Here is a 15,511-nt window from a genome sequence, read left to right on the forward strand (position 1 = left end):
GGGGTGCTGGGAGTGAGCCCCGGCGAGTCAAACACGGGGTGCTGGGAGTGAGCCCGGGCGAGCCAAACACGGTGTGCTGGGAGTGAGCCCCGGCGAGTCAAACACGGGGTGCTGGGAGTGAGCCTGGGCGAGTTTGAAGTGGGGCCCACGAAACAACACTTCCTCACTTACCCCACAGATCACCCAAGCCTTCCTCCAAGGTTACACCTGGGAAAGCGAGAGTCGTTACCCCCTGGGCGGCTGGTGAATGCAAGACCAGGCCTGGAAACGGGATGAGTCTGATTCTTCCTCCCCCAAAGGATCCCCCCAACACGCTCACGCATGCACACGCACACACACAGACACGCGTGCGCGCTGAAGAGCCCCCTTCCGAGAGAGGAGGCAGGCGGTGGGGAAGACTGACCAGTGTTCGGGGGCACTGGCTAAGGGTAGACCAGTAAATCCTCTCCGAAGGCATTTTGGGGTTCCGGGGCAGCTTTGAAAACACGCCGCGCTTCTTATTGTGGTGCGAGTTCAAGTCTTCCACGAAGCTCTTGAAATTTGCCAGCTCCCTGGGCTTTTTTTTCTGAAAAGCAGGCAGAGAGAAAGAGATCTGTCCAGCCATGAAGGCCAGGAGCCCACGTGCTTGACCCCACAGCAACCAGTGAACAGCGAGAAGGGGCTCCAGAACACCCCACCTGGGCTGGGCTGGCATCCAGTCTACCGATGGACCTCCGGGGGGCAGTGCAGGACCAGCTGCCTTCACGGCAGGGCCTCCATAACCCCACCTCCCCCAGGGAGCAGCACAATGACCTCCCAAGGGGGGGGGGTTCAAAGCAGCTCCCCAGGCCTGTCTCCCAAGGCACGCCTCCAAGGATTCAGGCCACCAACCTCTAGGTTAGTCACCCTGGTTGTTAGCTTTTATGTCGGCTTGACCTTGGAGGAGAGACTAAGGGCAGAGTCCAGCCCATCAGCCTGGTCTCACCTGATAATGCCTCTTGGGGAGAGACACAAGGGACCCCTCCTCTCTGCGGCCTTCCACCTTCATCCTGGCCGGAACTCTGTGTCTGCCTGCAGGAGTGGCCCCCTGTGGGCTGCCAACCCTGGGGGCCACCCTGGGAGCCATTGTCACCCTGCTGTGTTCCCTCCAACCTTGGATCCACGTGACTCTGCACCCACCGGCCTGTGATCTTCCCGCTCCCGGCTCACCTTCCCACCTCATTGGCCTGCAGCTGTGTGAGTCTCAGGAGGGTCTCAGACTTAAGGACTTGAGGGGGAATGTGCGGGGCACCTTCTTGATACACGATTCCTTCTTGATATAAAGCTCTTTCTTCTACATAGATGAATATCTCTAGACAACCCGCACAGTAGGCCTACCCTTAACCGTCGTGCCTCCTCAGGACTCCGAGAGCATGTCCAGTAGAGACGAAGGGAAGCCCTAACTTTGTCTTAGACAAGTAATTGGGCCTAATTACAGTGCGCGTGAAGAAGGCAGAGCACAGGTAGAACTCACATAGCCGTGCCACTCACCCGACCAGCATGGCTGGGCTCAGGATGCCCGGGCAGAGCAGCTCTGTCGAAGTCCCCACAGGCCTCGAGGCTGGTCCCCGGCCAGCCCTGCCACCGTGGGTGGGTGGGGTCTGCATAGTGCATGCTCATGAGAGGAGAGGTGTCTACTGGGAAGTCAGACAGACTTACCAGCCAACCACCCCCTGGCCTAGCGTCCATTCAGACCTACAGCCACCCTGTAGGGCAGAGAATTGCTCCCCGGGGTTTCTGAGGCTGAAAGTCAAATGAAACCAGACAGTCAGCAGCTAGTGGGTTTGAACGACTGATCTTTTGGCTAATCGTCCAACGCTTAACCTCTGCACTCCCAGGGTTCCCTTCAGACAGACTTGCCAGGGTTCAAATCCCAACTCTGCCTATGACCAACGATGTGGCCTGCCTCAGTTTCCCCACAATGGGGAGAATCGGTAAATTCCAAATCTTCCCAGCAGGGTCATTCCGTTGGGGAAGGGCCCCTCTCATCCCCCTGGCCCCAGTACCCACCTGCACAGAGTAATGTCCATAAGGTGGCGGCTTGGCCCGGTCGCCGGAGAAGGTGTCATAAGGGCCGCGGGCACCGACTTTGTGTGCCAGGTACGTCTCAATGCCACTTTTGAGGAAGTACGTCCCTGGTGCCAGACCACTTCCCTAGGGCACAGCAAGACAACCGCACCTGCAGGGAGAGCTGCTGCGGGGAGCTCAGGACCCTCTTGGGGTCCTGGTTTCCCCGTCGGCCTTGGGAAGATGGGCAAGGCTTTTCAGGGGCGGGGTACCTGATTCCCCAGGGGGCGTGGCTTGTTGGACATCCTGCACATGAGACTCTCGGAATGGCCTCGGTTCCACTGGCTCTCCTCCAGCTTCTTGTACGGGTTGCCCCTCTCTCCATAATTCCCAGGGCCTGGGTAGTAGTTCTGGAGAGGGAGGGGGTCAGAAAGGCCATTAGTCCCATCCCTGGAACCAAGGGCAAGTGAGGGAGAGACGCCTGGACTCCCGGCCTGGGAGGGGAACAAGCAGGTGTCTGCACGCTGTCTCCCAGTGCACAGCACTGTGGGCTGTGAGCCTCCAGTGTGGCCCAAGCCTTGGTTTCGCAGCTCGGCCTCCTCACCAGGGCCAGGGGCGGGGCCTGCAAAGCTCCTACAGCTCCCTTCTTCCATGCCACCACCCTTCAGCCACAGTGGGCTCCTCCCTACCCTCAAACCCAGGCCATTCTGTCCAGCCTCCTTGCCTTCTTGCACTCCTGTCTGCAGGGCCTTCCCGCTCTCATGGGCCTTAGGGATGTCACAAACCCTGCAGGGTCAGCTCAAAGAAGGCGTCGTTCCTGACAGCCCCGCCAACCTCCGGCGACCGCCTGCCTCTTCCCGGGCCATGCCAGCCCTCGGGGCCCCACATCCAGGTCCTGCTCTCCCACAAGTGGCTCTCTCCCTACGCTGTGGACCGTGCTGGGAACCAGGAAGATGTGGAGTCCTGGGTTCCAGCCCTGACTGTGCACGTCAGGACTCTTTCTGGGTCTATGGTCTGCATTCCAACGTGGGCATTGTAAACTTCCCTGCGGGGTCACGAGGGTCAAGTTAAACGCTGTTGTTCGTTGTCATGGAGTCGGTTCTGACGCCTAGTGACTGTGTTAGTCTGGGTGGACTAGAGAAACAAATCCACAGACACGCGTATGTGTCTGAGAAAGAGCTGCATATACAAGAGCAGTTGAATATTGAGAAAACATCCCAGCCCAGTCCAGATCAGTCCATAAGTCCAACGTTAGCCCATATGTCCATGACCAGTCTATAAATTCTTCTTCAGACTCACGCAGTACATGCAATGATGCCCAATGCAGGAAGAAAGATCACAGGCCAGTGGGTAGAAAATCTTGTGGGTCTAGTGGTGGTGGGAGCATCTCAGTGCTGGCAGGAGTCTCCACATGGCTCCTCTAGCTTCAGGGCTCTAGCGTAGCTCCATGTGTCTTGTCAGCAGGAAGATGAAGCAGAGAGTCTCTGTGTATCTGTCCTCCAGTGAGCTATTTATCTCCGTGATGCCTCCAAATGAGCTCACCAAGCTGTGACCTGATTGACAGGCTAGACTCCACCCCGACAAGTGAACACCAGATTATGTAACTGCCACAGTGACCCTGTGCACAACAGGATGAAACACACCCCGGTCCTGCACCATCCTCACAATCATGCCCATGCCCTTGTTGCAGCCACAGTGTCCAGCCAGCTCCTTGAGGGCCCTCCTCTTCTTTGCTGCCCCTCCCCTTTACCAAGCATGATGTCCTTCTCCAGGGACGGGTCTCTCCTGACAACATGTCCAAAGTGTGTAAGACGAAGTCTTGCCATCCTTGCCTCTAAGGAGCACTCTGGCTGTACTTCTTCCAAGACAGACCTGTTTGACCTTTTAGCAGTCCAAGAGACTTTCAATATTCTTCTCCAGCACCACGATGCAAACTTATCGATTCTTCTTTGTTCAGTGTCCACCTTTCACACGCACAGGAGGCAATGGAGAAAACCGTGGCTTGGGTCAGGTACACCTTAGTCCTCAAAGGAACACCCTTACTTTTTAACATTCAAAAGAGGTCTTGTGAGTTAGTTAATTGTGCCAACCTGGCCGATAACCACATGTGGGGCTAATTGAAAGGCGGAGGGATAAATGGGTGGTGAGCCTCGCCTTTCTGGTTCCCAGGTCTCTTGCTTTGTGATAGCGCACCAGGGTGCAGCTGCCTTAGCAGTTCCCTGCTTCAGCTTGCAAGATTGACTTCCTACAAGACATCCCCAAGGAAAAGCCACGTGGGCATATCCAGATGCAGCCCTGGGTGCTGGAGCAGCCGTGTGGAGACCCCTGCTAGTGCTGAGATGCTTATTCGTTCACTGACTCAGCTTTCCTCCTGCAGTTGGCATCATTGCCTCTGTTTTATGAGGTGGAGGACTTTGTGGACTGGTGTTGGGTAAATGGGTTAATGTTGGACTTGTGGGCTTGGGCAGCATTGGGTTGGGATGTTTTCGTGATGCACACTTTCTTTACGTAAAACTTTACATGAGTCGCTGTGGATTTGTTTCTCTAAAGTACCCAGACTAATACATCTTGTAACTATCAAATCTTCCTAGCATCTAACAGTGAGGCTTGTCGTGAAGTTAAATAATCTATGCAAGTTCCCCTGCGCAGTGCCTGGCAAAGGCAGCAACAAAGCAACAAGCCCTACTGCCAACGAGTCAATGCAGACTCGCGGACTCCTTGGGACAGACAGGGACAACCCCCTGGGATCCCAAGGCTGTCAATCTTCACAGAATCAAACTGCCCCTTCTTGTTCCCTCAGCAGCTGGAGGGTCCAGCCGGGTGGCCTTTTGGTTAACAGCCAAGTGCATTAACCAGTGTGCACCAGGGGTCATATGGGGTGGCTGGCTGACTGGGGAGTGGGCCGGGAGGAGAACTGTGGCTAGAATCACACACACACACACACACACACACACACCCCGGGGCCTCGACTGCTAGGGTCAGAAGTGTGTTCTACGTGGCGAAAGAAGAGCCACCAGGCAATGTAGTTGAGTGAGGAGAGACCCCAGCTGTGGCTGCCCTGCACCTCGTAGCCACACGAGGGCGCTGCCGCTCCGCTGATGGCTCAGCCTGAGCACAGGGTCCAAGCTGGGGAAGGAAGCAGCTTAGACGGGGCCTGGAACTGGTTAAGATTGGAAGCTCTGCAGGGAGGGGTCCCCTCTGGGAGAAAAGGCTCTCCCAGGACGGGGGTGGGGTGGGGAGGTGTCCTAAGAGCAGTTTGAGAAGTTGGTTCCTCACGCTGTGTACAGCTACCCCAAAGCCAGGAAGTCGGCACGGAGGGGCCAAGTTGGTCTAGCTCCTGGCAACCCCTGTGCTCCACCGGCTTTTCAGTGGCGTGCCAGGCCTTTCTGCACAGGCATCCCGAGGGAAGGGGACCTCCACCCCTCTGGTTGCACAGCTCTGACAAAGACATTAACCATTTGGGTCACCCAGGCGCCCCCACTTAAGAGGTGGGGAGACCGATTCACAGAGCTGTAAACTGAGAGTCCAAAATCCCACCTCTGGAAAGGGGGGCAGCCCGCACTAGGCCACCACACCAAAGGCCTGCATCTTCCTGGGTTCTCCATTGTGCTGCTAACTGAAAAGTCGGCAGTTCAACCCCACCAGCCGCTCCACAGGCTAAAGATGGGGTTGCCTGGTCCTGTCCAGGTGAACCAGAACCCAACCCAAACCCACTGCCATCAAATGGATTCAGACTCACAGCAGCCCTGTGGGACAGGGTAGAACTGCCCCTGGGGTTAACACTTCATGGGAACAGAAAGCCTCACACAGTCTCAGAAATCCTAAGAGACCATCGTACTGTGTCCTGGGCATTAGCATCGATTCCAGTACAGTAGGATGGCCGGCACTGGTGTTAGAGAGCAATGAGGAGTGCCAGGCAGGGCCCTCAGCCTGCAGGGGTGGAATGAGGCTGATACCAAGGGGGCAGGAGCAGCTGCTTTAGATTCAGGGAGCTCAAGGTCTGCAACCCAATGCTGGGGGCTTTGACCAAATACTCTCGTTTCTTCCATAAAACCTTCAGGTTTGGTAGCACAGTGGGGCTCATGGAAAAGGCTGCTGTGTTGGCTAGAATGTTAAGCTCAAAGCTGTGGGGATGCAGGAAAGAGTGGTCAATTCTGGAGGGAGTGTGAGAATGGAGGGATCATGATTCATACGTTTGTTTTTTTTATTGGGCCTTGGAAAGTGAGAAGGAGCCTAGGGATGGGTGTGGGGAGGGTGGCCCGGTGGGTAGAGCCGAGCTGGGCCAGACAGACAAGTGTGATGGCAGGAACTAAAGACTGGCTGAGGAGATTAGACCCATTCTGAGCCATGTGCACCCAGACCTACCTGGCTGGGCAAGAGTGGTGGGCAGGGGGCATGGCTTAGAAACCAAAGGGTTGGCATTGCCTCTGCCAGAGGCTATTGGGATTCAGGTCACTGACGGGTGGAGAAGCCAGAGCTCTCTGGGGAAGGACTGCTGGGGCCTGAGGCACCAGAGATGTTGGGGTGGCCCCTGAGTATGTCCCCTGGAAATGTCCCGGGGGGCATTTCCTGACCTACAGTGGTGCATTAGCTTCCCAGCCCAGGTCTCAGGACAAGATGACAATAGAGAAAAGCAGGCCTTAGACTGTGAGAACTCACCCCCCACCCCAGGGCTGCCTTCTGCACCCTCAGTGTTTCCTTGATCTGTTTAGCCCTGAGCCCAGGACAGGGGCCCAGATGAGGTCACTGCACGAGTAGGTGTGGGGACAGGAGGAGAGGCAGCCAGGAGAGAGAAACAAGCCCTAGCAGTGTTCAGGCCTGCCCTTCACCACCAACTGTTCAATCCATGCAGTCAACAAACACTCCCAGATGCCCCAGGGCTGGGATGGTGAGCACATAAGAAGGCAACAGACAGCTTCGACTTGTCCTCACTGCCTCTGCCTTAAGATGATGGCCTGAGCCCTGACATTCAATCCTGGCCTCTACACACTGCGAAAGAACAAAATCCAAAAGCCAATTCTTGGGTTCAGATCCTGCTTTTGCCATGCACTAGCTCTGTGACCACGAGTGAGCGCTGACTTAACCTTGTTCTTCGCCAATGCCTTCAGTGCAGCTTGGACTTCTTCCTTCAATACCGTCAGTGCTTGGTCAGATGATAACCTCTTGAAATGACTGGATGTCAACCAATTCTTTTTGGTACAGTGACTCTGTGTATTCTTTCCATCTTCTATTGATGGTCAGGATTTTGCCCATAGGATCCTTCAATATTGAAACTCAAGACTTGATTTTTTTTTTCCTTCTTCAGTTCTTTCAGCTTGAGAAATGCAGTGTGCTTCCATTCTGTAGTTAGGGGGCCAGGCCAGGGGTCATGCTCAGGAGCTAATGTGCCGTGTGGGAGGGGTACTATGTACACTCCCACAGGAAGGACTCCTGGGAAGGGGAGATGTTACCCAGCAGGAGGTCAGGACGGCTTCCTGGAGGAAGCTCCAGAAAGCATGATGCATTTGAGGAGTGGGGGGACGACAGAGTGCAGGGTACAGAGTGCTTGAGGAAAGAGGAGGCAGGGTGAAGGCAAGAGAGGAGGAGGGCACCCTTGGGTGTGGGTATGGCTCCTGCTATCGCTATAGTGACCTTGTGAGTTTGACCTCAGCATCCTCCCCACAAGGGGCACTGATTCCCACCACAGTGCTTCCCCTGCAGCCCTCCTACCGCCATCCAGCCTACTGACCTGCACCCCTACAACCAGGCTTTTCTGAAACTGTAAACCGAGTCCTTCACCTGTCAAGCCCCACCCCCTTAACCCTTGCTTTAGTGACAAGGTCCTCATGACTCCTCTCAACCACTCCCTCCTCTCCAGCCACACTGCCTCCTGTCTATTAGTCTAACCCGTGCTCAGCCTGCTGCCTGGAATTCTCCCCCAGCAGTCCACAGTACAAGCCTCCAGAGCCCTGTGCTACACGTCTTCGTTCAAATGCCACCTCCCCCAGGAAGCCTTCCCAGACCACTCTCTATGAATTGCTGTCATCTCCCTACCCACTCCTCTCCTCTCCTCACAGCCCTCATTACTGTGCCTTTGATTCTGAACACTCTTGCCTGGACCACAAGGACGCCTGCTGGCTCCAGAGAGGCAGCGACCTTATCCTCACCCTGTTGGACCCCAAGGCCTAGAGCCGTGCGGACACTTTGCCGGTGCTCAGTCATTATTTTCCAGATGAATGACAGGATGGGTGGAAGGATAGATGGACTGATGGATAGATAGAGGGGCGAATTTGCTGAGCAGGTAATGTGTGTTGAGCTCTGGGTGAGGGGCCCGGAGATCAATCAGAGCTGCCCCTGCCTGCAGGGAACTGCTCCAGTGTGGGGAGGTCGACAGTTGCAGCGGTAGCTGGCAGCCAATGGGTTCCAGGTGGAAGTGAGGGCCCGGAAGACAGCCTGGGCAGGTCTGGAGAGGAGAGCAAGCCAAGAAAAGGCACCACCCGGGTGAAATGCCCCGCAGAGTGACGGCTGGTGGGTACAACACCTACCCCAATGAAGCCTTGGAAGCGGGCCTCCCCGGAGCTGAGCAACCCCCGGTTACTGCTGGGCTTCTGCTGCAGCTGTTCCAAGAAGTCTTTGAAGTTGTAGGAGCCGGGCCCCAGTTTTTTCTCCTGTCCCCAAGAGAAGAGAGCCGACCATGGCATGTTGGGAAGGTCTGCACAGGGAGGACCCGGGAGGAGGATGGTATTCCCTCAAGGGTGAGCCCCATCTGGACTGGAGGCCCCTGAAGGCCACACTGGAAACAACTCCAACCAGACAGGAACCTGACCTCTGGAGGGGGAGGGGAGCGGCCCCGGGGCCTTACCTGTAGCTGCTTCTCCCTCATGATGGCCTGGTACTGGAAGTGGGGAAGCTGGGTCAGCCGGGTGGCTTCCTGAGCCTTGGCCCAGCCTGTGCCCACCTCCCTGTTCAGCTTCTTCTTGCTGAAGCAGGTCTCCTTGGAACCATAGGTCCCAGGTCCTATGTGGGACTGAGTCAATGCACTGTGAGGGCCGCACAGCCACACCCACACGCACCTAGTCCACCCACACAGCAAGTCGTCCCTAGCTGCCTCCCCATCCGAAGGTACAGGAACAGTGTCCCCTGCCATCCCTGACCCCAGGCCTGGCACCAAGGGGTTTAGTGACAACTGTCTTTCATAGTAGCAACAGCTATGCACTGCTAGGCCCTTTCTTAGTTATATCCCTGCAGCTGCCTTAGGACATCTCCCTTGCTCATTACACCTCAGGGCACTAGGGAAACTTGTCCAAGAGCCCAGCTGGTGGGTGGAAGAGCTAGGAGCAGAGTCTGGGTTTAACGGCCACCTCGTGTGTAGAGAGCCAGTGGGCAGCCAATCAATCACCAGGTCTTTCTTCCAAGGCAGTGCTCTGGTCCTGCATTTATTAAACAGACTCTGACTAAGGTTGCCCACCAGGGTGGGGAGACACACGGGGGACCAGGGTCCAGGCCCCACATGCAGATTCACCTTGTCCACAGAATAAAGCCTGGAGTGTGCAGCCTGCGTGAAGGTCTTAGACTTCTTCTCGTTGGGGTTCACAACACAGGCACCGAACCTACGCAGGGAAGAAGGACCCATGAGCGTCCACTGCTGCCCCCCAGCGCCCACCGCTGACCCTGGCATGGGCAGTTCTGGAGAGGGGAGAGTTAATTGCTCAGGGGGAGGGGGACTTTGCATCAGAGCCCATAAAAGATGATGGAGTTTTCATTGTGAACATTTCCCAGGGTGTCCCTCCGTCAAGGCCTTAGTCCCTGCTGATTCCCCTAATTAGATACTCCTACCTGGACCCGCCCCCCACCCCACCCCCAAAGTCTTGGCTCAAAAGTCACCTCCTCAGGACAATCCCTTCCCACTCCAGCACTCGCCAGCCCTGGCTCCCAAGGGCACTTGTCACGAATAGGCACTCCCTTTGTTCCTGGGCTGCGGGGTCCTGCCCTGACTCGCTTCCCCACAGGAGCGCAGACGCCCCAAGGGCAGAGTTCTGCTGTTCAGTCACTGTTGACCCGAGACCCTAGAACTGTCGGACACACAGTAGGCTTGCCTCTCCCCCCTCTTCTCTCTCCTTGTGGGCACAGGACCTCTGGACCTCTCCCGGAGCAGCCCACAGTATGTGCTCTGGCAATGGCTTGACACGGAGAACTCCGAAAGAAACCCACTTCTCCGAGTGTCGCGCCCCGCCCCCACTCCCCGCCCCCACCCCAGGCTCCAGCCCCAAGTGGGATAGCTGAGCTGGGGCGGAGCTTTCGCCAGAGGTGAGGGAGGACCCAGAGGTAGACAGCTCTTGGGACCCAGCTCCGTCGCCTAGTCCCCAGCCCCCAGCCCAGCCCCACCTGGCGCTCTGTACCCCAAAGGGCGCTCCGCTAAACCACTTGGTGGCCATCGCGAGGCCCCACGCCAGTCCCTGAGGGCCTGAGGGCGCACCGCCTCGCTCCCTGTCCCACGCCCAAGCTCCAGCCGCTGGGGCCCTCCGCTGGCCGCCACCGCGTTGCCAGGCAACGGGGTCTTGTGATCCGCTGGCCCCCCAGAACAGTGCGCCCCGCCTTAGGGCTTGCAGACCCCCGTGCGCGGGCGGGCTCGGCCTCTCTGCTCGTCCTTCCGCTGATTTTGTCAGTTTGCCTCGCACATTTCCAGTGCTGCCTGACCGCAGAGGCCCCACCCATACCCCACCCCTGCACCCGGTGTTTCATAGGGATGCCATGTGGTCTGCCGGTCTGCAGACCCATTTGTTGAGCTGGGTATGAGTCCTCTCTTCAACCCAGCGCCCAACGTGGACCTGGTGGGGCCCAGGCCCAGCAAATGCTTCTCCACGTCCCCCTTGGAGTGATGGGGAAGCAGACTTCCTCTGTGAAAAAGAGGGCTCAGGACGCCCCCACTTTGGGGAGTGAGCTTGGAAGAGCAGAGGCTGGTGGGAAGGAGGGGGCAGGCTACAGAGGCAGCCTAGAGAAACAAATCCAGGGAGGCTCCTGTGTGTAAGAGGGAACTTTATATCAAGGAGCAATTGTGTAGTAAGAAAACATCCCAGCCCAGTCCAGATCAAATCCAGCAGTCCAATATTAGCCCATATGTCCAATACCATTCTGTCAATCCCTCTTCAGACTCACATAACCCATGCAATGACACCAATTTCAGGAAGGTCACAGGCCAGTGGGTAGAAAGTCTAGTGGACCCAGTGGCAGTGGAAGCATCTCAGTGTTAGAGTGGGTCTTCATGTGACTCCTCCAGCTCCAGGGCTCTGGCTCCATCAGTTTCTCTCCATATGTCTTCTCCACAGGGATGTCTCACAGGGAGTGAGCAGAGAGAGAGTGTGTGACTCTTGCCTCCAGAGAGGAAAACAGGAGTTCCCAGAAACCTCAGAAGAAGGCCATGCCCACACAGAGGCCTCATTGGCTTTGACCTGATAGACAGGCTAGACTCCACCCCTTCCTCAAGTTGACAGGAGATTATGTAACTGCTACAGAGTCTCATCCATCCTGCAGATGCCCTTTCTAAGTGGCCTCAGTCAGCCCCATCGTTGAGACCTTGCAGCGTTTGCACTGCGGTAACTCAGTAAGCAAACAGACTGCCACATGCCCGTCATTCTCCCCTGATGCCATTGGTGGGTTTGAGGGGAAACCTTTGGGTTAGCAGCAGTGCCCTTAACCACTGTGTCATCCGGGCTCCTTGCAGGGGGTCTGCAGAGGGCCTCACCCCACTCGGTGGTGACAAGACTCAAGTCAGAGAGAGGAGAGGCTTGCCTGGGGTCCTGCATCCAGTCAGTCCTGGAGGTGGACCAGGAGGACAGGGAGGCTCCTTCCAACTGCTCCCCCCGCCCCCGCTGACCCCCAGAAATACCCTGCTGACACCTCAAGCCAGCATTTCAATTGAGAGGGCAGACCCCAACACCATGGGAGCTGTACTCCTGGGCTCTAGATCTGGCACACAAATGACAAAGAGGCAACACTGCACCGCTAATCTAGTGGTCAGAGGTGACAGGCCTCAGGGACTCACACAGAAAGGAATACCAGGCTATCCAAGCTGAGGCGCTGCCCTTTCTCCAAGTCTGTGGAGCTCAGGGTTCCAGTTCTGCAGTTTACTGTGAGGATTAAGTGAGATCACTTAGGTCAGGTGCGGGGGGCAAACAGTAAGTGCTCATTAAGAAGCCATTCCTGACCCTTGGAGAGCGATCTTGTAGAACACAGGAGAGTAGAGCTTAAGTCTAATTTGCCCGTGTGTGTGTGTGTGTGTGTGTGTGTGTGTGTCCCTAGGGCAGCGGTTCTCAACCTGTAGGTCACAACCTCTTTAGGGGTTGAAGGACCCTTTCACAGGGGTCACCCGATTCATAACAGTAGCAAAATTACAGTTATGAAATAGCAACGGAAATAATTTTATGGTTGGGTGCTCACTAGAACACAAGGAACTGTATTAAAGGGTTGAGGCATTAGGAAGGGTGAGGACCACTGCCCTAGGGTCTAGTACTCAATAAATACTCATTGAATTGGTTGAAAGACTCAAAAAACTCAAGCTCTCTGCCGTGGAGCCGATACTAATTCATATAGCGACCCTACAGGGCAGAATCGAAGTGCCCCTGTGAGTTTCTGAGACTGTCACCGTTGAAGGGGGGTAGAAAATCCCATCTTTATCGCAAGGAGCCACTGGGGGTTTCCAACTACCCACTTTGAAGATCACAGCCCAACGCATAACCCCTACATCATCAGGGCTCCCTAGTTGAAGGACAGGGGAATACATGAATTAATGTAGTCCAGCGTACCAGTAATGCATAAAGTCTCAGAGGGACTCACGTTTGAATCCTGACTCAGTTGTTCCTCGCAGGTGGCCTTAGGCACATTACCTACCTTCTTCAGCCTTCAGTTTCCTCATCCGTGACAGGCACTGTGGCTTCCTGGAGGAGCTGTTTTAAGGGGTTGGGGAGGCGTGGGTGTGTGCACTTTGAACTCCTATGTCCTGGGGAGGGAGGCCCTGAAAACAGCTCCGGGTCTGTACAGGCAGCCCACACCTGCCTGGGGCTACTTTGCTTCTTTCCTCCACCTGAGCCCTTTGGCTCCAGGGCTGTTGGAGGAGTGACCAGGGGGTGTAGGCCAAGGTGCTCAGGGCTGTGTGTCATGACTGTCAGACCGGCCAGAGCAGGACAGAGTGAGTCAGCTCGGCAGCAAGGCAGGCTGTCCTCCCCCAAACCTCCCTCTCACAGCAACTTCCTTCTCTCCTGGAGGGATGTGGGCGACCCCTGGATTTAACAGGCACTTCTACCCTGCCCTGTAGCATCACTGTGAGCCGGCATTGACTTGAGGGCAGTGCATTTGGTAGTTTGGGTTTTGTGCGGCCCTATTCACTGTGCGGCCCTAAACTTCATACTGGGGCCAGGATAAGCAGCCTTCCCTGTCTGAGCCTTAGTGTTCTCTTCTGTAGAGTGGACAGGGTGGAACTGCCCCTGTGCGTTACAGAGAAGACTGTAACTCTGTTTGGGTAGTAGAAAGCCCATCTAACTCCTCTGGAGCCTCGAACTGCTCACCTTGTGGATTGTAACCGATATGGTACCATGAATACAAGACTTGGAATTAAGTTTGAGAGCTCTGTGGTGGCAAGCGTGCCCGCCCCATCCAGACTCTGAAACCACCTGTTCCATCCAGGGAGCCAGGATTCCGGCCTCGCCCCTGCCCTCATCTCCTGCCACCTGGTCCTCATGCTCGGTCACCTCCAGACCCACAGGGCTGCTCGGTCCCCTTTTCAGATGCCTTTCCCTCTGCTGGAATGCCCTCCACTAGCCCGCCCACTCAACTCCTCATCTGAGAGATGATCAAAAGCCAGCCCTTCTGGGAATCCATCCCGACCCCCCCAAGTACGGAAACACTCCAGCTTCACCTCATCATTACCAGCACGTATCCTGAGGATTTTTCATTGGAAAATTATTAAATGTTTTCAAATGGACAGGTGTCCATTTGGGTGGGGGAGGGGATACCAGAGGATTGCGTGAATTTACATTTTCACTACTAAAGTCAAATATTTTCCCAAGCTGCTAATTGGTTATATTTCCTCTTTCGAACTTGACAGTCTGTTTCCCCGAAAAGATGAAGCAGCCGGCAGGCATCTCTGGAGCCCCAGCCCCAGGAGGAATGGAGAGCAGAAGGGATTGGGAAGCGGAGACCTGCTGCATATCCCACATCTTAAAGGACCAAGCAGTCCCGCAGCAGGAAGGGCGGGCCAGCCTCCTCAGGGAGGAGAGCCGCAAACGTCAAAAAAGGAGGACCGAGGGGGTAGTGTCCGGGTGGGATGGAGCCCAAGGGAAAGGAGGTGAGCCACCCCACCCCCATATTTATCAAGGTCACGCCTATTATCTCCCGGGGCTCTGAGGGAGAATCGCAGTGGAGGGAGGCAGCGGGTCCCATTCAGGGGAAAGGAAGGCCAGACCCCAGCGGCAGCAATGCTGCAGGGCCAGCCCTGGCTCTCCCAGTCAGCACCCTGCGCAGTGGGGTGGCGTCCACCGAAGGAGGAACTGGCTGCGGGTTCGCGGCCTGGCTCGGCACGCCCCAGTTCTGACCGAGCGACCGACGCGGTCAGCACCTTTCTCTTCTGGGAACCGCAGCTTCCTTGTTTGCTGGGCAGGGAGAGTGAAAACACGCCTTTCACGCTGCGCCCGGCTTCGCGCCCGTCTGGCAACGCACCTGTTTTTCTGGAGTACCTGGTTGCGCGACGCAGGCGTCTAAGGGCCTCGGAGTAGCGAAAGCGGAAACACCCATAGGGCGCTTGGACCCACCCGCCCTCGGGAGGGGTCCCGGAGCAGGAGGACGCCCCGGCCTAGGCCCTCGAGCTCCAGCTGGGCTCCCGGGGGCCCCCACCCACTGCCCTCCCGCGGCCTCCGGGGCGGCATGGCGGAACCCGAGCCTGCGGCCGCCGACCTGGACGCCCTGGTCGATGACCTGGACTACCTCCCGGGCCACTTCCACCTGGCCCTGCAGCTGAATTTCGAGCCCCGCTCGCCGGCCCCGCTCCGCGCCCGGGACTTGAAGCTGCAGCGGGAGGGCGTGCGCCAGGAGCTGGAGCTGGCGAGCGCCCCGCAGCGCCCGGCCGTGCTCCACCTCCTGGGCGCCTTCGCCTTCTACCTGGAGGAGGTGGACGAGGCCCGCGAGCGCTTCCTCCAGGTGGCCCGCGACGACCCGGGCAACCTCAACGCCTGGGCCAATTTGGCGCACGTCTACGGGCGGCTGGGGCAAGAGCGAGAGGAGGAGGAGTGTGCCGGCCAGCTGGCCGCTCTCATGGGCCTGCAGGCCGACCCGGAGACGCCCGGGGACCCCGAGCTCCGCGCGGCGCGCTGCCTGGCCGAGCAGGGCTACGCGCACGGCTTCGACGTGGGCTGCGCCAAGCCGGAGGAGCGCGCGCAGGGACTGGCCGCGGGCATCGCCCTCTACGACAAGGCGCTGAGCTATGCGCGGCAGGTGGGTGACTGACTCCGGCTGGGGG

At 57.0% G+C, this 15,511-nt stretch overlaps 2 protein-coding genes across 2 annotated transcripts in view; one reads left to right on the top strand and one right to left on the bottom strand.

Annotated features, from left to right (window-relative positions):
• Positions 1–14,921, bottom strand: part of LEXM (lymphocyte expansion molecule) — a 46,930-nt gene extending 32,009 nt beyond the window's left edge. The window contains exons 1-8 of the mRNA XM_045291750.1: positions 14,808–14,921; positions 14,716–14,753; positions 9,527–9,614; positions 8,867–9,031; positions 8,550–8,672; positions 2,298–2,435; positions 2,029–2,172; positions 404–565 (exon numbers count right to left, since the gene is read on the bottom strand). Coding sequence (XP_045147685.1) covers positions 404–565; positions 2,029–2,172; positions 2,298–2,435; positions 8,550–8,672; positions 8,867–9,031; positions 9,527–9,614; positions 14,716–14,753; positions 14,808–14,921 — 972 coding nt within the window. The remainder of the gene's footprint in view (positions 1–403; positions 566–2,028; positions 2,173–2,297; positions 2,436–8,549; positions 8,673–8,866; positions 9,032–9,526; positions 9,615–14,715; positions 14,754–14,807) is intronic.
• The window catches only part of TTC22 (tetratricopeptide repeat domain 22), a 24,322-nt gene continuing 23,730 nt past the window's right edge, over positions 14,920–15,511 (top strand). Inside the window, exon 1 of the mRNA XM_004699644.1 lies at positions 14,920–15,486. Within this exon, the coding sequence (XP_004699701.1) occupies positions 14,920–15,486 (567 nt within the window). The remainder of the gene's footprint in view (positions 15,487–15,511) is intronic.

Source organism: Echinops telfairi, unplaced genomic scaffold, assembly GCF_000313985.2.
Source record: "Echinops telfairi isolate 266 unplaced genomic scaffold, ASM31398v2 ScPeMD7_443;HRSCAF=831, whole genome shotgun sequence".
Classification (NCBI taxonomy): domain Eukaryota; kingdom Metazoa; phylum Chordata; class Mammalia; order Afrosoricida; family Tenrecidae; genus Echinops; species Echinops telfairi.